The 24,681-nt window shown below is 46.2% G+C and overlaps 1 protein-coding gene across 3 annotated transcripts in view; it reads right to left on the reverse strand.

Annotated features, from left to right (window-relative positions):
- The window catches only part of SEPTIN2 (septin 2), a 66,321-nt gene extending 48,473 nt beyond the window's left edge, over nucleotides 1-17,848 (reverse strand). For 2 of the 3 annotated variants that reach the window (XR_008891066.1, XM_056564734.1), the window contains exons 1-3: nucleotides 17,721-17,848; nucleotides 6,105-6,133; nucleotides 731-842 (exon numbers count right to left, since the gene is read on the reverse strand). Coding sequence is in view for 2 of the 3 variants with exons in the window: in XM_056564734.1 (XP_056420709.1) it covers nucleotides 731-842; nucleotides 6,105-6,113 (121 nt within the window). In the remaining variant the exon portion in view is untranslated. Of the gene's footprint in view, nucleotides 1-730; nucleotides 843-6,104; nucleotides 6,134-17,631; nucleotides 17,653-17,720 lie in introns of those variants that run through there. The other variant, XM_056564735.1, reaches the window with a different exon arrangement.
- Between the last annotated feature and the right edge of the window lie 6,833 nt (nucleotides 17,849-24,681).

The following is a 24,681-nucleotide window of genomic DNA, read 5'->3' on the forward strand; positions in this document are numbered from 1 at the left end:
TGATCCTACATTTATTTTTAACAACATACAAAATAAGTGTAGTCTCAGGTTTTCCCAGGTTGCAGTGCGGCTCGAGACAATACATCACTAGTTAGGTGTTCAGAGAGCTTGTCTTTGCTTCAATAGATGGAGTGACCACTGGGTAGGAGATCATTTTCCAAGAATGTGCAACAGCTGGGGCACCCAGGTCAGAAAACACTGGTCTATTGCATTGAAGGCAGCACAGGTTTGTTTCATGGGTGGGAGGAAGAAAAATGATCTCACACTTACAAACAAGTAACTATAGGATTTGTAGTTTGAGAGAATGAATTCCAACAGTAAATAGCCAGTTCACAAAAAGATAGCTACAGCTTTATGGCAATCTCACAACATAGCCATTTAACCCCAAGACAAGAGCAGATCCTTCCTAAGCACGTATAATACTGTCTGGCAGGTACGTACTAAAAATCACTTTCGGTCCACCCACTCCAGTCCGCCCCCCTGCATGTGTATCACAAACATGAAATAAAGAAAATTGTTATTTAAGCAAGATACCGGGTGAGTGCTTCGTTCTTTTCATTCTACATGTGTTGAAGTATTACTGTGATTGACGCGAGCACCGAAGAGGTTCTGCCTTAACTGATACGTTGCAAGAGAAGCTGAAAGTGGTCCAGTGTATTTAGTGTCAGCGGTGCAGAGGTATCCTGTTCGGCTAATAAGAATATATATGCCTTCAACTTATGTTTCTTACCTACAACCATCAAAGTAAACTCGAATCCTTTTCTCACAGATTTTCGGTGAACCTGATTTGGGAGATTAGCAAATCCAACATATCCAGGGGTTTCTGGATTCGTAAACTGAGCCTGTTTATTGAAAAAGACGATATCATACAGTTTTTCATACAGTGAAATAGTTGTCAGTTTCTCTTTAAATTCCTACACTCAAACACACTACATATTGTATACACATGTACTGAAGTTCTACTTCCTTTCACCAGTCAATCAAAGTTGTTAAGGTATGTTGCTGAAATATCTGGGACTGCAACATTCTTCTAAATGTGACTGCAGAAACATCTAAATTCAGATGCATTTTCAGTCACAGAAATGTTGCCAGCAAGTCTGTATCTTGTGAAAATGTACATGTTTCTTAGGTCATAATTATTTCCTGGAAAGCTGGGGGAAACACACACACACACACACACACACACACAAACACATTAGTCAACCATTAAAGGGAATTGTCAGCTGTTTTTAGGCATCCTTAAAATGGCAAGAGGAAAGTGAAAGCATAACCTGAAGTCTAGGTCATGCAACTTGCAGTGAAAAACTGATGCTTAATGCCCTGGCTGCTACCGCACGTGCCCAGGAGGGGGAATCTCCTTATTCCGTGCACAAAGCACAATGTTCTAGTTTTCAAAGCCCTCCCCTCAGCCATTATTGACAACTCTAGTAGTATTCTGATTGGAAGCAAAAGCCAAATCAATCATAAAAAGGGGAAGAGCTAGAAAAGCTCCAAATACAGTAAGCTATGTGAATGGAACAATAAGACCCCACCTCTTGGACACTTGGACACTGGTGGCGGTGGTCAGGGCCTTTAACAGTGGTTTTCCCCAGTCATGCAAGTTGCACACCAAGACTTCTGATATGTATCGACGCCCCTCCTTGACATCTCCATGGGGCTGTCAACTTTTTTTTTTTAAATGCCTCAAAACTACTGACAAATTCCCTGCTGTTTGGGCAGCATGAAACTAGTAACAAGAACAAGCTACCCTATTACAAAAGGTTAGAGATGAGCGAATCGAATCTGATGAATCCGAATTCTTAACAAATTTCATGAAAAATTAGATTCGCAACAAATGTGAATATCACTGCGATCCTATCGCACAAATCGCTTCATTAAACTTCATTTAGTGAAGTCCAGGCTCCAGGGCATCTAAAATGGCGGATCCACACGACAAGGAATCCTGGGAAGGCGGGAACAAGGGTAGGCGGGATGACCCTGAATCACAGTCAGGATGCAGCCTATCAGCAGGGAGTCACCCCTGTGATGTCACAGCCCTATTTAATCGGCAGCCATATTGCGGCCAATCACTTCATCCTTACACTGCAAAGAGATAGATAGGGACAAACAGCCCTGTGTGTTACACAGAAAAGCTTTTTCCAGCAGCGATTTACCTCCTAGTCAAGTCAGCGTTCTGTTGGACAGAGAGCAGTTTGTTTGTCACAAACAAGCATGCTTACTGCAGTGATTCACCTCTCAGACACTGTCTACAGCGTTCTGTTTTAGAGAGGATCAGAGAGCAGTGTGTTGCACAGAAGAACAGCAGCGATTCAGCTCAAGCACAAATCCTGCCTAGAAGCAGTGATAGGGAAGGGCGTGAGATTGAGAAAGTGCAATTCTGGCTGTAGTACACAGCGACTGTGTGCTGCAGCATTGGTGTCTACTGCTGGTGTTGTGCACAAAAAAATTTTTAAGCGTACTGTAGCGTATTTGTGTCCTCAAAAGTGCATACCACATTCGTACATCTAAGTGTTGTACCATTTTGTTAAAGACTTAAGGGCCTAGTTACTGTAAAATGCCAGCCAAAAGTACACAGCTGCTGCTGTTCTAGACAAATACTGTTTTAAGCGTAGTGAAGCGTATTGTACTCCCCTCATATACACACAAAGTGTGTCAGGCAGAAAAGTTCCAGGACGTGTACAGAGGAGTGGCAGAGGCCTAAATTCATCAGGCGCAGGCAGAGGTCACAGCAGAATAGAGGCAAGTTGCAGCAGGAGTTAGAGTTGAGCAAACTTACAGTAAATTGTCTCATAGTGAACCTCGCAGCTCGGCCGTTGATTACTTTAGTCTGCATAAATTAGTTCAGCTTTCCGAGGGCTCCAGTTGCCTGGAAAAGGTGGATACAGACCTAGGAGACGTAACACTGTCATTCCGGACTTTCCCAGGCAACCAGATCCCTTGGAAAGCTGATCTAATTTACGCAGACTAAAGTAATCAACAGCCGAGCTACGAGCCAATTTACTGTAAGTTTGCTTAACACTAGCAGGAGTCACAGCGAGAGGCCCGATCTCCCGGTATCAGCTAGCGGTTGTGTCTCGACCAGCAACCCATCTGCCATCATCGATTGATTAACACGGTCACCCATTTAATCACAAGTGACATCTGATACCCCCAGTCAACAGTCGGTCGCTTCCTCAGACACAACCCTCAGTTGGCATGGCCTGAGAGCCGTCCCTGTCCTCCCATTGCCTCTGTCCTATGCTGTTCCGTCCCCTACAGAGGTATCTTATGCTGTGGGTTCAGCTCCACTATTCACTGAGGACGATCTAATAGATGACAGTCGGCAGCTACTGCCCAGTCAAGAAGTGGAGACATCCGCCGCTTCCTCCGCTAGGCGGGCAAGTAGTGATGAGGAGAGTGACGTGGGAGGTTGTGTTCCCAGCGTTCAGGGTCCTGAAGCAGACACTGTTGAGGAACCTGAGGAGGACATCAGTGACGTGCAGACACTTTTTGATGATGAAGCCGATCGCAATTGGGAGTCTGGTGCAGAAGGGGCTTCATCATCATCAGGAGAAGAGGGTTGCAGGTTGCCTGTGAGGCAGCAGCTGTGCTGGCAAGGTGGTAGCAAGGTTGGCAGTCAGCATGGTGGCAGAAGTGGAAATTCTGGACCCAAACGTGCCCGGGGAAGACCACCTGCTTCGCCGCATCCTACCTTCCCGGGAGGTAGTGGAACAGGGGTTCCTGAAGACAGCGGCAGTAGCAGTCAATTAGTGCCGACTGTTGGTGGGAAAATCAGCTACTCAGCAGCATTGTGTGGCAGCATTTCATCAAGCATCCGGAGGAGATTAACATAGCCACATGCAAGATGTGTCGGCAGAAGGTGAAGCGTGGCCAGGGTCCCAATGTTGGCACCACGGCCCTGCGTCAACATATGCTGCACCGCCATAAAGCGGTCTGGGAGAACCGTGGGTCCGATGTGGTGGTCCAGCCTGCTGCATCACCCAGTGGGACGCCGCTCCCTCTTTCAGCCAGCCAAGGCTCCACCACCTCAGCCAAAGGGAGCTGTGTGTCATACCCTCCTTCTGTTGCTCCAGATGCTCCTGCTCCTCCTACTTTTAGTCAGTCATTCTACCAGCAATCCATTGGCGAAGCCATATCCAAGAGACAACAGTATGCATCCACTTATCCAACGGCGCAGAAGCTGAATGTGCTCCTGTCCAAGTTGCTGGTGCTGCAGTCCCTCCCTTTTCAAGTGGTGGACTCTTCACCTTTCAGAGAACTGATGACTTGTGCCGAGCCGAGGTGGAGAGTCCCCAAGCCGTACCAGCCCTGCACAATTTTGTGGAAGAGATATCCTACGTAGTCAGTTGGCCGATGCCAATCGGCACCATCGTTCATCCTCTCGCAGGTCTGACTCGGGGGGTCATCTGCGCTCACCTTCCACTGCCATGGCTGCTGGGGAGGGGTGGAGTGGCAGGAGCAGTACAAGCTCCATCAGCAGCAGCCTGAGTCTACAGTCGCTGATGGGTACCTTTCTTCACCCGCATAGTGAAGCAACTCTTCAGCAGCAGGTAGACCTGGACCTGAACCAGCAGGGGGTGGCATACCTTGACATGCCCATGCCAACACACCTTGAAGATCCGCTGGACTTCTGGGCAGCCAAACTTGATTTGTGGCTTGCAACTAGCAGAGTTTGCCCTGGAAAAGCTGTCCTGCCCGGCTAGTAGTGTGCCATCAGAGCGGGTGTTTAGTGCAGCGGGGGCCATAATCACCCCAAGGAGAACTCGTCTGTCCACAAAAAAAAAGGGAGAGACTGACCTTTGTGACGATGAATCAGGCATGGATCAGCCAGGATTTCCAACCACCAATGCACGATGCATCAGAGTAGATTGACCATGGTGCCACACCAACACTTCACAAATATGGATAGTGCCAGACAGATTTAAGGCGCTGCTCCCCAGTTATAAACATTCCTCCGCATCAGACCTTTTTTTTCACCCACCTTCGTCACCGGGTACTGGTATTGCCACCGACTGCACCACTCTGTCACCGGGTCACTTTCAGAACCTCCAGAACACTCCTGTCTCATTCTGCCACCATATGTTTCCTCATGCTGCCGCCACCTCCAGGCTGTGCCATTCAGCCACTATATGGTCTCCTCATGCTGCCGCCAACTCCAGGCTGTGCCATTCAGCCACTATATGGTCTCCTCATGCTGCTGCCAGCTCTAGGCTCTGTCATTGTGCCGCCATGTGACTCCTTGTTAGATTGGGTTTTATGGTCATACAGTATTAGTTCAAAGTAAATGCCGGGACATTAAACTGTGGAATCTAAAATAGATCAATGTAATCTTTTCAAGACTGAGGCCCTATGGTCATCGCCGTCATATTACCTGTGGAATTATCACAAGAATCCAATTAAACAGCTTGGAGCGATAACAATGAACCATAACTGATTAAATGAAGCATACGCACTTTCACAGTCAGGGGGGCGCTGAGAGGCAGGGGCTGGAACAGGTGGTATCTCGCCAGGCAGAGGACTGCCAGCTCGATGCTCACCAGAATGGGTAATCAAAAAATTCGCCACATCCAGACGCTCTGCGGCAGTGATTCTAATAGTGATGCCTGTAATCTGCATGTCATACTGAATAACAGTATTATTTCACTAACACAGCACACTCCCTATGCGTGTTAGGACAAGGCAAAGTGTTCTACACCCCTACTGAGGCTCTCTGTAGGCCAGAAATCGGCCGAATCGAATTTTTTAGAAATTCGCTCATCTCTAACAAAGGTGTATTATAATAGTGTAAGATTCATTTTGAATGATGCAGCATTTCAGGAGAGTACATTTTTAAACCTTCCAGGAGGGATTGAACAGTTGAATATTGTATATATATTTTGCAGTTGGTTTTACTATTTGTTAAAGGGATAACTTCGAGAATTAAACATAGCCACTTGCCTGTCGGTAGAGGGATAGCTTTCAAGGTTACAACTCCCATGTGAAACTTCCCAACTCCATTATGACTCTTATGCACAAGTCCAAGTGTCAAAGTCATGTTTTATTACTACAGCAAAAAAACTGGGATTTCCAAATTACACAATAGGGGTTTTGTTGGCTTATCTTACCTTTGACATCTTGTGATTTAATATGAAAACTGCAAAACAAACATAAACAGAAGTTACTATACATTGCGAGTAGACATTTTTTTTCTCTTAGCCTTTATTGGCACACGTAAAAGGTTGTCTGGGAATTTTGGCATGATGAGACCAGTAATTGTTTGCTTTGCTGCAGTGATGACATAGGGCCTTCACAACCAGTCAAATAACAAGGTTACAAGTGACGTTCCTGGGAATACCCCTTTAACTAAATAAAATGCAGGCAATTTCTCTCTTTATTCCACACAAAAATTCCCCTTTATCAGTCTAACTGAACAAAAACTCATCTATTTGCACATTGACACACATATTTCTATAAGTTGCATCTTCTAGTTCAGATACTTTTCTTCTCAATGTAGGCCAAGACTAGGAGCCATTTATTATAAGTAAAACATCATGAGTCCTCTTAGGGCCGTACTAGATGTCCCAAAGTGCTCTGTAGATGAGCACTGATCTTATAGAGCAATGTTCAGATCCAGACCCTATGATACGGCTCAAAGCTACAGAAACAGATTGCTGGATCTTGTGTGTGCAGCCTATAGCAGCAATCAGCTAACACATAGGGAGATACCGTGGGGCAAAAAAGTATTTAGTCAGCCACCAATTGTGCAAGTTCTCCCACTTGATGAGAGAGACATTCTCATCCCATTCATTCTTTCCTTTACACAGATCTGTCATCCTGGTGCCTTAGCATAAAAACAGCCCCAAAGAATGATGTTTCCCCCCCCCCCCCCATGCTTCACAGTAGGTATGGTGTTCTTTGGATGCAACTCAGCATTCTTTCTCCTGCGAATACGACAAGTTGAGTTTTTACCAAAAAGTTCTACTTTAGTTTCATCTGACCACTTGACATTCTCCCAATCCTCTTCTGGATCATCCAAATGCTCTCTAGCAAACTTCAGACAGGCCCGGACATGTACTGGCTTAAGCAGGGGACATGTCTGGCACTGCATGATTTGAGTCCCTGGCGGCGTAGTGTGTTACTGATGGCAGCCTTTGTTACTTTGGTCCCAGCTCTCTGCAAATCATTCACTAGGTCCCCCGTGTGGTTCTGGGATTTCTGCTCACTTGTGATCATTTTGACACCACGGGGTGAGATCTTGCATGGAGCCCCAGATCGAGGGAGATCAGTGGTCTTGTATGTCTTCCATTTTCTAATAATTGCTCCCACAGTTGATTTCTTCACACCAAGCTGCTTGCCTATTGCAGATTCAGTCTTCCCAGCCTGGTGCAGGTCTACAAGTTTGTTTCTGGTGTCTTTGACAGCTCTTTGGTCTTTGCCATAGTGGAGTTTGGAGTGTGACTGTTTGAGGTTGTGGACAGGTGTCTTTTATACTGATAACAAGTTCAAACAGTTGCCATTAATACAAGTAATGAGTGGAGGACAGAGGAGACTCTTAAAGAAGAAGTTACAGGTCTGAGAGAGCCAGAAATCTTGCTTGTTTGTAGGTGACCAAATACTTTCCACCATAATTTGCAAATAAATTCTTTAAAAATCAGACAATGTGATTTTATGGATTTGTTCTCTCATTCTGTCTCTCATAGTTGAGGTATACCTATGATGACAATTACAGGCCTCATCTTTTTAAGTGGGAGAACTTGCACAATTGGTGGCTGATAGAGATGAGCGAAGTTACAGTAATTCAATTAGTCGCAAACTTCTCGGCTCGGCAGTTGCTGACTTTATCCTGCATAAATTAGTTCAGCTTTCAAGTGCTTCGGTGGGCCGGAAAAAGTGGATACAGTCCTAGGAGAGAGTCTCCATTAGATAAGGAGCCTATGTTCAGGGTATACCTCAGCATACTAGCAAAACTATTTAACAAAGAACCTACAGAATAAGAAAGGGAAATACCCAAACAGGGAATATATTGAGATGTTGAAAAAGTTTCCAAGTGGACATGCCATTAATAAAAAGCGATCATGATGTAAATTCTACAGAAAAAGGGTACCAATAAAAACTACAGCTAACAGAACAAAAACAGAAAAATTCCAATGGTGGTTTAAAAAAAAAAAAAAAAAAATTATGTCTCCAAATTTTTTTTTGCTGGCTCCTAGATTTTGAGCAAATTTGGCAAGCCCTGCTGTAACCGTAAATATTTAAGTTATAAACATACTACAAACATGATTTGCTCACAGATCTCCATGCACAACTGAGCTGTGCTACTGATATATATATCACAGGGCCCCCTGAAATGTGAGAGCTTATATAAAGCTACACAGGAAGGAAGCGGAGCTAGGAGTGTGGGATCCTTCAGACACCAGGGCAAAGAGCCACTTCCTGTGTATCACAAACTTTACAGACTAAACACTGCAGCTGTCACTTACAGAGCTCCACGCTGTTACTGGATTATCACTGCAGCTCTACAGTACAGAACCAAATGTGGAAGACTAACAATATACCGGACTGCCACAGGCAGAGACTTCTAGTCAATCCATAGTCTGCATACTCAGCTTTTCCGAATAAAGACAAGCTACCGATTCGGTCCATTTGTTCTTGCGATCGGTGGGGGTCTCAGCAGCCAGACTCCCGCCGATCACAACTTCTGACATGTCTCTATGACATGTCAGAAGTTGTGTTAAAGCCGATGTACAATGAATCTGGATCAGGATCTGCCTCAAAATCAGTGAGAATTCCCCGAAACTTCTAACTGTACACTAGCCCTTATTAAATCATAAAACATGTGAACTGGAGCTTACTGAAGAAATGGCTCATTGTACAAATATATGGCAGAATTTCTGCATGCGGAATTCCACACAGATTCCGCATGTGGATTCTGCCTCAAATTAAAGGGGTACTCCGGTGGAAAACTTATTTATTTTGTATTTTTTTTTTTTTTAATCAACTGATGCCAGAAAGTTTAACAGATTTGTAAATTACTTCTATTAAAAAATCTTAATCCTTCCAGTACGTATTAGCTGCTGAATACTACAGAGGATATTTTTTTCTTTTTGGAACACAGTGCTCTCTGCTGACATATCTGTCCATTTTCGGAACTGTCCAGAGCAGCACATGTTTTCTATGGGGATTTTCTCCTACTCTGGTGTCAGCAGAGAGCACTGTGGTCATGATGTCAGCACAGAGCTCTGTGTTCCAAAAATAAAAAAAATGTCCTCTGTAGTATTCAGCAGCTAATAAGTACTGGAAGGATTAAGATATTTTTAATAGAAGTAATTTACAAATCTGTTTAACTTTCTGGCACCAGTTTTTCACCGAAGTACCCCTTTACAGCCCAATAGACTTCTATGGGATTCCGAACTCCCATTCACACTTCTGAATTTCAGATTCCGCACAAGTCAGAAACCACCCAAATGAATGCAGAAGCGGAATTGGTATGGATGTGCGGAAATTCTGCCGTGTGAATAGACCCTTAGGGTACGTTCACACAAGCAGACCCACATTGTATTTTACGCTGCAGATCCGCCGCTAAAGGAGCGGTGCATGGTGGCTTTACAATACGCCGCTACAAGCAGACACACTGCTATGTGCGAGTTGCCGCGATGTGCGAGTATAGTGCGCATGCGCACTGCGACTCGCACATAGCAGTGTGTCTGCTCGTAGCGGCGTATTGCCGCTCCGAGCAGGCACATGTAAAACCACCATGCAGGGGTCCTTCAGCGGCGGATCTGCAGCGTAAAATACTCTGTGGGTCCGCTCATGTGAACGTACCCTTAGGCTATGTTCACACAGCAGAATTTCTTCACGGAATTCTGCAGTAAGTTACGCAAAAATTAATTGCCCACTTTAACGAAATTCCTGCATCGGAAATTAAACTTCGTGAATAGGACAGCGGAATACAATTGAAGTGTATTGGCTATAAATTCATACAGAATTTTCACGTGAAATTCCATGCAGAAATTCAGGCGTGTGAACATAGCATTAGTAACAATACTGTGAATCCTCAAGGTCAAATATAAATCATTCTTCTAGTCCTGTTTTCACACAAAAGCCACAAACAGCCACATTTTTTAGATTGTTAACGTTCTTGTTACAGACACTTTATTCTATGTGACGACAAATGAAAAGGGAGTTGTCACAATTGACGTTAATGTTTTTTCCGCTGTCCTGTTCACACTGCGGAAATTCCGCTAGCAAAATTACGACACTGAATTCCTTTCCGCTTGAAGAAAGAACATGTTCATACTTCAAGCGGAATCCGTGAGCAGAATCCAATAGAAGTCAATTGTAAAAAAAAACAATTGTAAAAAAAAAAATTCTGCCCGACATCGTTTTCATGCGGAATTCGAGCAGAATTCAGAAAAGTAGATTAAATAGCCTCCTCCTTCATTCCTCTTCATTTCCGCATGGAGATTCCGCTTGAATTCAGCTTGATAGAGAAGGCAACAATTTCCTGACCGAAATTATTCCTCGTGAATTCCTCTTAAATTACTCTATTACACTATAAAATGTATCCGTTTTAAAGATCCGTTCAATGTTCCGTTATAAAAAAACACCTGAAAATCAGCTGTTAAACGGCCGTTACAAAATCCCATACGACCATTAGAAAATCCCATTATGGGATTTTTACATTATCGGTTTTAACCCGTTATTAATAACTGATGTTATTTTGTGATGGGTGAATGAAAGAAATAATGCATGCACCATTTCTCCCGTTACTATCTTCGGTCATAAAATAACATCCGTTATTAACAACGGGCTATAAACAAGTTAAAACGGATAACGTAAAAATCCCATAGACTATAATAGGATTTTCTAATAGCCGTATGGGATTTTGTAACGGACGATTTTCAGTTTTTTTTATAATGGAACATGGAACGGATCTTTAAAACGGATACATTTTACAGTGTGAAAGCAGCTCAGCGAGAAAAATATTTACAAACGAACAACAAAAACTGAAACAAGTACACTTGCAAGAAACTTCCTCACACACAGCATTTCTTCCTCTTAATATTAACCGGTTGCCGATGAAGGATGAGCCGGCTCATCCTGAGACGGCAAGAGGTGTATGACGCGGGCTCCCGGCTCGAGCCCGCGTCATACCGCGCGGCCCCCGGCTATTAACCCTTTAGATTGCCACTGTCAAAATTGACAGCGGCGTCTAAAGGGACATTTAAACACTCCCTGGTGGTCCAGTGGGGTGGATCCTGCATGTAGTTATGATTTTTTGAAGTAATACAAAATAAAAAAAACAAAATGAAACCCTATAAGTAGGTTATCTTTTTAATCGTATGGACCTACAGAATAAAGATAAGATGTCATTTTTACTGAAAAATGTACTGCCTAGAAACAGAAGCCCCCAAAATTGACAAAATGGTGTTTTTTTCAAGTGCAAAAACAGAAAAACACTGTATCCTTAAGGGGTTAAAGGGGGTTCTCTGGTGCTTAGAAATCTTATCCCCTATCCAAAGGATAGGGGATAAGATGCCTGATCGCGGGAGTCCCGCCGCTGGGGACCTCCGGGATCTTGCACGCGGCACCCCGTTTGTAATCAGTCCCCGGAGCATGTTCGCTCCGGGTCTGATTACGGACGACCACAAGGCCGGCGGCGTGTGACGTCACACCTCCGCCCCCGTGTGACGTCACGCTCCCCCCCTCAATGCAAGCCTACGGGAGCCCTCCCGTAGACTTGCATTGAGGGGCGGAGCGTGACGTCACACGCCGCCGGTCTTGTGGTCATCCGTAATCAGACCCGGAGCGAACACGCTCCGGGGACTGATTACAAACGGGGTGCCGCGTGCAAGATCCCGGGGGTCCCCAGCAGCGGGACTCCCGCGATCAGACATCTTATCCCCTATCCTTCGGATAGGGGATAAGATGTCTAAGCACCGGAGTACCCCTTTAAAGCTAAAAATATTGCCCACAAAAAAGGTACAAAACATTGTGTACATTCACATGCTATACTTATTCTTGCATCTGATAGACCAAAAGCTCTGACAGTATTCAGTATTAAAGTTAAACGGAATCTCAAAACAATAAGCAGAGTGAAATCTTGAAAGGGTACTCCGGTCGAAAACCTTTTTTTTTTTAAATCATCTGGTGCCAGAAAGGTGAACAGATTTGTAAATTATGAAAACCTATAGCTTATGCCTCTAGGACCTCACCAATGGTGCATAATGGTGTGGGCAAAGATAGATATAACAGCGTTTATTCAAAAATTGTTTTTAATTCAGATTATAAAAATATAAAATGTAATATATAAATAAGTAAAACAATAACAAAATATCACATTATACTGGCATTTATCTAGTGAAAATCTCACTGGGCCCTAGTGAGATATCAAAAATGTAAAAAATATATGAATAAATTAATATTCAAATGAGCAGATAAAAAATAAAATAAAAATAAACTAATTCCGTGAAAGGTGTTTGGATTTGTGGCAAATTGGTTGTAACATAAAGTCAATAAAAAATTTATAAAAAAATTGATGAATGGATGATACAGAGTATCTCTCACCACTGCTTCTGGCTTGATATGTTGTAATAGATGAGTCGCAGCCTTGTGTTCCTCATGTGCCCCAATGAATAGAGGGGGGCACAGGTTGATATGTCTCCCTGTGCCCCCCTCTTTTCATTGAGGCACATAAATTTATTCATATATTTTTACATTTTTGATATCTCACTAGGGCCCAGTGAGATTTTCTCTAGATAAATGCCAGTATAATGTGATATTTTGTTACTGTTTTACTTATTTATATATTACATTTTATATTTTTATAATCTGAATTAAAAACAATTTTTGAATAAACGCTGTTATATCTATCTTTGCCCACACCATTATGCACCATTGGTGAGGTCCTAGAGGCATAAGCTATAGGTTTTCATTATTTTTACATTATTGTTGCCGGTGGGGTCCGGCTTTAGCTTTAACTGCCTCGGTCCTTCTGTTGTGAGCTGCACCTTATTTTTAAGATTTGTAAATTACTTCTATTAAAAAAATCTTTACCCTTCCAGTACTTTTTAGCAGCTGAATGCTACAGAGGAAATTCTTTTCTTTTTGAATTTCTTTTTGTCTTGTCCACAGTGCTCTCTGCTGACACCTGATGCCCGTATCAAGAACTGTCCAGAGCAGGAGAAAATCCTCATTGCAAACCTATGCTGCTCTGAAAAGTTCCTGATACGGGCATCAGGTGTCAGCAGAGAGCACTGTAGACAAAAGAAATGTAGCACACACCTGCTAAAAAGTACTGGAAAGGTAAAGATTTTTTTTAATAGAAGTAATTTACAAATCTGTCACCAGTTGATTTAAAAAATAAATAAATAAAATTAGATATGTTTTTCACCGGAGTACCCCTTTAAAGGTGCACTCCTGCGATAAACATCTTCTCCCCTATCAAAAAAGATAGGGGATAAGATGTTAGATTGCGGGGGTCCCACTGGGCCGGCAGCAGCAGCGTCCAGAACACGGTATCGTGGAGCTTCTGTGTCTGTGACGCCACGCCCCCTCCATTCATGTCTATGGGAGGGGGCATGACGGCTAGTATATAGCCGTCACGCCTCCTGTCATAGACCTGAATGGAGAGGGCGTAATGGCTTTAGTCGCCAGTCATCCGCCACGGAGCAGATTTTGCTCCTTGCATGGATGATTGGGGTGCTGCGTCGGTGGGACCCCCGCGATCAGACATCTTATCCCCTATCCTTTTGAAAGGGGATAAGATGTGTTTTGCCGGAGTATCCCTTTAAGATTAAGTCAAGTTATTCAAAGTGATACTATTGGGTTTTATTTTGGACTGTCTTCCTGGGAATTCTACGCTCAGTGTTCAAAGTTGTTGCAAAACTACAACTCCGAGCATGCCCGGACAGCCAAAGGCTGTCCGGGCATGCTGGGAGTTGTAGTTTTGCAACAGCTGGAGGCATCCTGGTTGGGAAACAATGTGCTGTAGTAATGTACTTCTAGGACCTAGTAACAGAAGATGAGCTTTTAGCATGTCTAATTCCCTCTTGGACAGATCATTACCAGATGTGAGGACAACTGCTCCAACTCTTCCAATGTGCCCAGATAGATAACAGTCTCTTCCCATTTATGGTTATGTAAAACTATAACAACAATGTATCCAACACAATATCATTACTACTGATGCGTCATGTAAAGAATCTTTTCTGTCCGAGTGTTTCATATACCACAATGCAGACTGTCATTCCCAGACATGCAATTCCTGGTATGTGCATTGCCAGGGGGACACCCCCCTAAACTGCATACCCTCCCTCCATATGTCACATAAAACTGAATGCCAGTCATGGTGCTCATTTTATTAATATTGTTTAATGGGCTGTATTCACACGGGCCATTTGGTCCAAAATACAACACCAACACAAAGTAATGGTTCTAAAAAAATAATAATAATAATAATATGATAAATAATAATAATAATAATAAATAAGGAAAAACCTTTAAAGGGGTACTCCGGTGAAAACCTTTTTTCTTTTAAATCAACTGGTGGCAGAAAGTTAAACATATTTGTAAATGACTTCTATTAAAAAATCTTAATCCTTCCAGTACTTATTAGCTGCTGAATGCTACAGAGGAAATTCCTTTCTTTTTGGAACACTGATGACATCACGAGCACAGTGCTCTCTGCTGACATCTCTGTCCATTTTAGCAACCATGCATAGCAGATGTATGCTAAGGGCAGCATGGTGGCTCAGTGGTTAGCACTGCTGCCTTGCAGTGCTGGGGACTTGGGTTCAAATCCCACTAAGGACAACAATAAATAAAGCGTTATTATAATAACGTCAGCAGAGAGAACTGTGCTCGTGATGTCATTAGAGAGCATTCCAAAAAGAAAAGAATTTCCTCTGTAGTATTCAGCAGCTAATAAGTACAGGAAGGATTAAGATTTTTTAATAGAAGTAATTTACAAATATGTTTAACTTTCTGCCACCAGTTGATTTAAAAGAAAAAAGGTTTTCACCGGAGTACCCCTTTAAGTCCTTTCCTTGGATTTCTACCACAGATTTGCAGCTTCTATGCTCTGGATCCTGATTTAATTTTTGATGTGGAATAGGGAGCATTCACACGTTAAGGTTTTTAATAGGGATCGACCGGTTATCGGTATGGCCGATATTATCGGCCGATAATCACGATTTTGGGCATTATCGGTATTGGCAATTACCTTGCCGATAATGCCCCGCCCCCCACCGCGACCGCCCGCCCCCCCCCCCGACCCACACCGCAACCGCCGCCCCTCGACCCACCGACCCACCGCCCCCCCCCCCCCCCCCCCCCATAGTGCTGGGCGGTATACCGGTATGGATTTTTGCCCATACCGCTATACCGGTCGGTCCCCTCTCCCACCCTCCACGTCACAGCGTAGCGGTGTCTATGCAGCATACTAGGCCGGAGCCTGCCTGGAGTGGAGAAGAGGACCCCCGGAGAAGAAGGACAGCCTGGACCGGTTCACCCTCCACCCGGAATGCCGCCGGACACTACAGAAAGGAAGGATGGATGGCCCGGACCACCCTGACAGGTAGGGGGAGAAAAGCGGGTGGTGGCGGCGGCCTATGGCACCTGCAAAAGCCACTGCAGTGCATTGATTTAAAGCGCCAGCTTTAAATCAATGATCTGCAGCAGTGTCGAGGGGGGATAAATAGCCGATAACTTATACCGGTATAAGTTATCAGCTATCGGCCCTAACCTCCACCTATTATCGGTATCGTTCCTAAAAAACCGATATCGGTCGATCCCTAGTTGTTAATTCTATTATCAACTACAACACCAGGAACAGGTTTTTTTTTCTGCCCGGTTTGCCCCTCCCCCAGCCAGATCAGGCACCCGTAATGTAAAAACCAAGTGTGAATGCAGCCCACACGTGAATACAACCTTACGGCTATTTGCAGCCAGGGCTACACAGCATAAACCATACAGATTTTTTTCAGCTGTAGAAAAACTAAAGCTCCCATCATGATGAAAATGGTGCGGTAGCTGGATTGGGGAACACTGCGGTAATGTATATCCAAGCTCCCACATATCCTATATATGAGCCTGCACCCAGAATGGGTGTATGGAGGATCTTGACACACCCCGATGTCAGGAAGCTGGTCCATTATCTGTTAGGGGGCATTCACATCACCATTTTACTATCCTACTTCTTCTCATGCTTTTTTACTTTGAAATCGTACAAATCTGCACGCCAAGTCGTATCCATTGACTTCCATTCATTAACGATAGACAACAAATGCATCAGTTTTGATCCGCATCCGATTTGGCCCGATTTAAGATCGGAGGTAAAATCGTGGTTGACCACGATTTTTCATCCAAATTCAAAATCAGATCGAAATAGTGTCCGATTTTTCTATTATTGAGGTCTATGTAAATCCCATGGAATCGTGTGACTGTGCGATTCTATCCGATTAATCGCACGCGATTTTTTTGGTACACATGCGCAGCAGTCTTCAAAACACATACACTTCAAATATATATAAAAAACTTTATTGCCATTGGCAAACATTAATTTTAAAAACAGGATCAGATTTTTATTGTAAATCGGATGGAATTTTCATCTGTACGATTTTGGGATACGATTTTCGGATAGCAAAGACATTTTTACATACGACTGTATACGATTTTTTGCAATCCGATTTTGTCTGATTTTACGGTCTGATAATCTGATGGTTAAATTGTGATGTGAACCTAGCCTAAGGGTACGTTCACACGCGCTGATTTTTTAGCATGTTTTCGCTGCGCATTTGAAAGTGGGCGGGTTCTTCTCGGCTGTCCGCGGCAGATTTTCCGCAGCGGAATTTACGCTGCGGAAAATCTGCCACAGTTCCTACTGACTTCAATGGGGTTTTTCCACAGTGTACATTCCGCCGCGGAAAATCTGCTGCAGACAGAAGAGAAGAGCCCTCCCACTTTCAAATACGCAGCGGAAAACCTGCTAAAAAATCCACGTGTGTGAACGTACCCTAACAGTTTTTTTCCCCCAAACAGTGTGCCTCCAGCTGTTGCAAAACTACAACTCCCATTATGAGGTAAAGCATAACCAGCGCACACACATCCTATATATGAGCCTGCATCCAGTATATGGGAGGATCTTGACACACCCTGATGTCAGGAAGCTGGTCCATCATCTATAATAGCTTTTTGCAAACTGTGTGCCTCCAGCTGTTGCAAAACTACAACTCCCAGCATGAGGTAATGTATAACCATCTCACACACATCCTATATATGAGCCTGCATCCAGTATATGGGAGGATCTTGACACACCCTGATGTCAGGAAGCTGGTCCATTATCTATAACAGCTTTTTGCAAACTGTGTGCCTCCAGCTGTTGCAAAACTACAACTCCCAGCATGCCCGGACAGCCGAAGGCTGTCCGGGCATGCTGGGAGTTGTAGTTTTGCAACAGCTGGAGGCACACTATTTGGAAAACACCGATCTACACACAGACTTAGAGCCATATATAGTGCCACATGCACTAAAAGTTTCGACATACAGTCCTGAGGCTTGTAGTTCATTGAAACCGCAACTTAAAAGCACAAAAAAAAGCATCAGTGTGCATTAAAGGGTGGGGTGAAATTAGAGGATATGTCCACTACCCACTTATTTAAAAGTAAAACACACACACAGAAAGTGCTACAGCACACGGTATAAAGGCAACAATCCCCGCTCTCCCCCGGTCTCATAATTACCTCCCGGTTTCCGGTGCCGAACAAACCCAGCTCAAAACTTGCAACCTGAGGCAAACTCCCGTCAGAACCGCCTCGGAACGCCCACGGCCCCTGCCAGCCAATCAGCGTCCACCGAGCGTCCAGCCAAACTACAAACAACCAATGGGACGCTCCGTGGCGTTACAGCCAATCAGCAAGTTCCTAACGAAAAAAAAAAAAAAAAAAAAATTGAGTCCGCGCGCCCCGCCCCCTTTTGGGAGTGGCCTGAAGTAGAACTCGCTCGATGTGATTAGAAAGAATGTTGGCGCTCACGTTCTATCACTCACCGTGACTGGGAGGGGCGCTATACCACAAGGGAACAGCTGTTAGCAGTCAGAGTTATGCGGATTATAAGGAGTATAGCAGTCGTCCTGGGGGTCAGACTTCCTGTCAGTAACAGCCTCTCCCAAACCTAAAATGGCTGCTCAAGTGTTTAGTTACCATAAGTACCACAAATCCCTTATGCAATTGCATATATATAGTATGAGGACGTGTTCACACATTGCAAATATTCTTTTTGCTGCGACTCCCTTCTCAGCCTTTTGTTTAGGTTAAACTGATCAAACGTAATGGTACACAGAAAAAAACATATAAAAGAATAAATATCGATAGGCCTAGTGCTACTATATTGGAAAAATAACTCCCAACATGTAATAGGCCTGAATGTAGACTCCCAATAGGATAATGACACAACAAAAAAATGGAGCTACTCAAAAATCAGTACAAAGAGATATAACTTTTATAGAAGCAAATGAGACATACAATAAAAAAAATAAAAAAAGGAAGAATGGACGCAAGATAAGCGGCATCACCGAAGCTAGCTCATGGATATAGGGGTAATGGGGAGATTTACCTGTGCAAAGGAAAAGTTGCCCATGGCAACCAATCAGATCACTTCTTTTATTTTGCCGAGGCCATGTTAAAAATGAAAGAAGCGCGTTGATTGTTTGCTATGGGCAACTGGGCAAATTTTCCTCTGCACAGGTTTTGATAAATCTCCCTCAATATTACTAAAAGAAGTTCAGATGTAGTAGACAAAAATTGATGTGCGGTCTGGGCTGGCGTGAGATTGCACAAAAACTTGACAAAAATTGCAGTTGATAAATCCTCCGACCACTGTAAAAAGAGAACCGTTCCACAATACATTCCAATTGTTCTTGAAAGAGTGTAAGTGAATTAAGCAAAACAAAAAAGTGGCGACGTTTCTCCTGACCAAGAAAGAAGTTATTGCTACCAAAGCTCAGGAGATTAGCTTTAGAGCGTACCTGTAGGATTCCCTCCCCCGCCCCCCCCCCCCCCCTCCAAAAAAATAAACTGTTGTATGTTTCTCAGTACCTCATCCTGCTCATGTACATCTATTTTTGTGTCTACGACCTATATTTCTCTCAGAATTACCTTTATTTACTTGCCTTCATTGCTCAGTGAGGTTTCTGTCCATGCAGAGACATAGGGCGTGTCCCTCTCTTCTCCTCACTGTAATGACTCCTCCCCCTCCCTCGCTCTGTTCTCACTCACAGAGGGTCGGGAGCAAGCACAGCAGCTCTGGACCTGCCTGCAGCCATGTCAGTCACTCATGGTGTCCATGACATATCAATGACCACTGGTTACTGCAGGACTGGTATGTGTCCCAGGAGGCAGGGGACCTCTAGAGGCCACTTTTTTGACTATTTTTTTCAGTATGAAATACTGAAAATTTTCTGATGAAAGCAATTGCAAAACATTGACAGTCATTTATCAAGCGATTTAGTTAAAAAATTTTTACCAAAAATATTGCACCTGCGACTACGCGATTTTTCGTGCGACATTTTGACTGGAAAGTGAGAAAAGCAAGTTTTCCAAAACTTAACTACGTAGTAATAATTTTAAAATGGACTACGGGTAGTCTGGTATTTATTAACTGCGACAGTCGCAACTGCGCAAAAAAAGTCGCAACAAGGTTAAAAATTGACTAAATTTACTCCAGCTCAAACATGGAGCAGAAAAAGCTACTAACAAAGTAAAAAAGAAAAAATTGCTTACGTGAAAGAAAATTATCAACAGGCTGAAACCAGTTGATAAATAAGTCACACATAAGCAAAAAAAATAAGTAAAGAAAAAAGTACTAAAAAAAGCAATACATAAGCAAACATTGATAAATGTCCTTCATTGTTTTTGGATGCTTTATAACATATCAAAAGTTATTGTATCTGACAGTGCCCATTTAAGGTTTGGTCCAGTTTAGTAAAATGTAGAAGAGCAGGAGATTCACAAGTAAGCTCTTCGGCTCTCCCATAGAGATGCATGAAGTGTGTGTGCTGGCCCCCGCATCATGCATGATGAGAGGTAGAGTATCATGCAGGAGATTGCTGAGGGGTCCCAGCAGTCAATCAGACACTTATCATTATCATTTAAGAGTACCTGTCATCAAAAAAAACTTTTTATATATGGTGTATTAATGTATGGCAAACAACTTCCTAATTGAATGTAATAAAAATTTTTTTTATTTCTAACCGTATTTACTGTTTGAAAAAGTCACCACTAGGGGTCTCCCTACATGTCCTGGCTGCATAGATGAGTCCGAAATCTCAGACTGCAGTGGGGACACGAGGCCAGCACAGCGCTGCTCCCTGCCTGTCAATCAGACAGGCGGGAGGGCTGTGCCCGCATCTATTGGTTGGGCTCTGTACACTGAGGACAAGCAGGGCTCTGTGCAATGAGGACAAGCAGGGCTCTGTGCAGTGAGGACAAGCGGGGCTCTGTACACTGAGGACAAGCAGGGCTCTGTACACTGAGAACAAGCAGGGCTCTGTAAACTAAGGACAAGCAGGGCTCTGTACACTGAGGACAAGCAGGGCTCTATACACTGAGGACAAGCAGGGCTCTGTACACTGAGGACAAGCAGGGCTCTGTACACTGGGGACAAGCAGGGCTCTGTACACTGAGAACAAGCAGGGCTCTGTACACTGAGAACAAGCAGGGCTCTGTACACTGAGGACAAGCAGGGCTCTGTACATTGAGGACAAGCGGGGCTCTGTACACTGAGGACAAACGGGGCTCTGTGCACTGAGGACAAGAGGGGCTCTGTGCACTGAGGACAAGCGGGGCTATGTGCACTGAGGACAAGCAGGGCTCTGTACACTGAGGACAAGCAGGGCTCTGTACACTAAAAACAAGCAGGGCTCTGTACACTGAGGACAAGCAGGGCTCTGTACACTGAGGACAAGCCGGGCTCTGTACACTGAGGACAAGCAGGGCTCTGTACACTGAGGACAAGCAGGGCTCTGTGCAATGAGGACAAGCAGGGCTCTGTGCAGTGAGGACAAGCAGGGCTCTGTGCAATGAGGACAAGCAGGGCTCTGTGCAGTGAGGACAAGCGGGGCTCTGTGCAATGAGGACAAGCAGGGCTCTGTGCAGTGAGGACAAGCGGGGCTCTGTACACTGAGGACAAGCAGGGCTCTGTACACTGAGAACAAGCAGGGCTCTGTACACTGAGGACAAGCAGGGCTCTGTACACTGAGGACAAGCAGGGCTCTGTACACTGAGGACAAGCAGGGCTCTGTACACTGAGGACAAGCAGGGCTCTGTACACTGGGGACAAGCAGGGCTCTGTACACTGAGAACAAGCAGGGCTCTGTACACTGAGAACAAGCTGGACTCTGTACACTGAGAACAAGCAGGACTCTGTACACTGAGGACAAGCAGGGCTCTGTACACTGAGGACAAGCAGGGCTCTGTACACTGAGGATAAGCAGGGCTCTGTACACTGGGGACAAGCAGGGCTCTGTACACTGAGAACAAGCAGGGCTCTGTACACTGAGGACAAGCAGGGCTCAGTAAGCCCTGTACCGCAGAGAATCGGAGGGGAGGGGCACATGACAGGGGGATTATGGGCCGGAAGGAAGGATAGTTTAGGTTGTGTGTGGGTAGTTAGGGTGAGGGGGGGAAGGAGGAGTCCGGAAGAGTACAAAGGAGAAAGAAGAGAGGAGGAGCCTGGCAGTTGCCGCACAGGAGAAGAAGATTGAAGACTTACCTGCTGCTCCGATGTCTTCCCTCGACGACGTGATGCGGAGAATTCGGGATGAGGCGCTGCTTCGGGGTCCCCGGTGGCTGGATGAACAGTTTGCGGCCCTGTCGCGAGAGGTACTGCAGCCGGCTGGTGGGGCGGGAGTGAGGGTGAGCGGTCGGCGCTCTCGCCCGCCAGCGCAGCTTTCCCTCACTTCGTCGCCACGTGCCCGGCGGCGCAGGGTGAGTCCTGGGCCTGGTTCTTCCACTTCCAGTTCCGGCTGGTCGGGGGGGGGGGGCGGTCCGGGGGTGCCGCCGGTGGCCGCCTGGGTTCGGGGGTGGGGAGTGTGAGGCGTGAGGCCCGCGCAGACTTTCTGCGCCTGGATGAGCAGGTAGCGGCCCGCTCTTGTGTCCCTGCTGCTGTTGGGGGGTGGGGCTTGTCCTCTGACCGGCGCTGCGCGGCTACTGCACCCGCTCCCTTGGAGGGGAGGCGAACATAAGCTGGCCTGGTGGTTACCCAGGCCCCTGTTGTGGACTCGGCGGGGTCTAGTAGTGATGAGGAGGGCCAATCTGCCTTCCTGCCGGAGGAGGAGACTTCTCAGGGTGCGGAGGGGGTGGTCGGCCCCGCTCTCAGCAAGGCCAGTGAGGATGCCATTTTGCTGGATGACGCCATGGGGGGCGAGTCTGAGGTTATCCCTGCGCCAATGACATCCAGGAGGATGGGGGTGCGGGACGGCTCCTCTCAGAGTACTACACAAGGGGTCGGTGAGTCCCGGGGCTGGGGCCACGGCTGTGATTCCTGTTACGGGCTCTTTGGCCTCTGCATCTGCTGCTGACACGAGGAGTTCAGCCGGTCCGGGTAGGGTGCCCACCGGCGCGGGAGCTACGGCCGCTGGTGCTCCGCCAGTCGGGTCCGGTGAGTTTTCCATATTCTCCCAAGGGTTGGGGGGTTTGGGGGCGGGTGGGGGGGGGGGGGTCTGGAGGGTTTGCCATTGTTGTTATCGGGTTTGCAGGCTTTAGTGCGGGGAGGGGGTGTTGGGGCTTTGGGGTCGCCTGTTGCGGTGTGGGGATCCGGGGGGGTGTCTACAAGTGGGGTCGGGGTCGAGGTAGCTGGGGGGTCTAGTGCCACAACGGTTGCGACGGGGAGCAGTGCTTCCGTTGTGGTAGCAGAAACGGGGGGGGCGGCACATTGGGTGCTGGGGCCATGGCTGATGGTCCATCGCATAAGTCGTCGGCGATGCTAGCCGCTTCCGGGGCAGGGGGGATGTCCGGTTGATGGACCATGCACGGGGGAGGTTTATGTGTGCTATGAGGGACCCCTTGGGGCTCACCTCAAGGCCGAGGTTCGGAAAAATATTTGGAAAGGGGAGTATGTGGAGATTTTCTCCCTGCTGCCTTTGGAAAAGTTTAACTTAGACAGGGTTAAGCCGGACGAGGGTGCAAAGCGTTTGAAGGAGGAGGAGAGGCGGCAGTATCGACTGATTCCACGGTCGTTCACCAATTGGCTGCAGGCGTTTGTGATTTTAGCTAGCGTGGTGGGGGAAAAGGCGCTCTTCTGCTATATAGACGATATTGGGGAGACTCACCGGGTTTATGGCGGAACGGCATGGTTGAGATATGACAAACAATTTAAGCAGAGGATGGTGGTTCGCCCTTCATTAAGGTGGGACCACAAGGACATTGGCCTGTGGATGCGGCTGATGGCTGCTCCGCGTAGTGGCCAGCAGTCCTTTTGGGAGGGTGGTGGTGGACCCAGTGCGGCCCGGGAGTGGGTGTAAGGGAGTGTGCTGGCAATTCAACGAAGGTGCCTGCAAATTTGGGGCTGAGTGCCGCTTCCGGCATGAGTGCTCCGGGTGTGGAGGAGGCTCTCACGGCCTATCCCGCTGTTTTCAGAAAGGGGGAGGTGGTATGTCCGGGATGCTGACCTTAAGAGGGGCGACTCCGGTGTCGGTGGAGAGGATGGGCCCTTTCCTAGACAGGTACCCAAATAGGGTGGCAGCCGAGTTGTTGAGGACGGGGTTTTAGGAGGGTTTTCGGATACCTAGTTCGGCGGGGGGGGGGGGGGGGGGGTTGTGTCGGTGGGTCCGGTGCGGAATTTGGTTTCTGCTCGGATTAGACCCGAGTTGGTGGAGGAGAAATTGTTAAAGGAGGTGGCCCTGGGCAGGATGGCGGGTCCGTTTGCTTCCCCCCCTCTGCCTGGTTTGCGGGTTTCCCCGCTGGGTTTGGTGCCCAAGAAGGAGCCGAATAAGTTTCGGCTGATTCATCACCTTTCCTTCCCAGCGGGGAATTCGGTGAATGGTGGTATTGATCCAGCACTCTGTGCCGTGTCCTATACCTCTTTTGATAGGGCCTTGGTGTGGGATCGGCGGTATGGGACTGGGACCTTACTGGCTAAGACGGACATTGAGGCAGCGTTTAGGCTCCTTCCTGTCCCTCCCTAGAGTTTTTTGCTGTTGGGTTGTTGTTTGCACGGGCAATATTTTGTAGACCTGTGCCTCCCGATGGGTTGTTCGGTCTCTTGTTCTGCTTTCAAACAGTTTAGTTCGTTTTTGGAGTGGGTAATTCGGAAGGAGTCCCAAGTGGACTCGGTACTACACTATCTTGATGACTTTTTGTTTCTTGGTCCGGGGGGTTCGATGGTCTGTGCGATTTTGCTGCAAGTCATGCAAAGGGTGCCGGGGTGGTTTGGGCTCCCGTTGGCCCCGGATAAGACTGAGGGTCCGGCGACAGTGGTCAAGTTTTTGGGTATCGTGATTGATACCGTGGCCATGGAATGTCGGCTGCCGGAAGACAAGTTGGCAGAGTTGCGGCAGGCGGGTGCCCATGGGCGACGGGCGGGCAAGTTGCGTCTGAGGGATGTTCAGGTTTTGTTGGGGAGGTTGAACTTTGCCTGCCGCATCATGCCTATGGGGAGGGTGTTTTGCCGGCTGCCACTGCCGGGGTGGTGCGTCCGCACCATTCT

Source organism: Hyla sarda, chromosome 3 (assembly GCF_029499605.1).
Source record: "Hyla sarda isolate aHylSar1 chromosome 3, aHylSar1.hap1, whole genome shotgun sequence".
Classification (NCBI taxonomy): Eukaryota; Metazoa; Chordata; class Amphibia; order Anura; family Hylidae; genus Hyla; species Hyla sarda.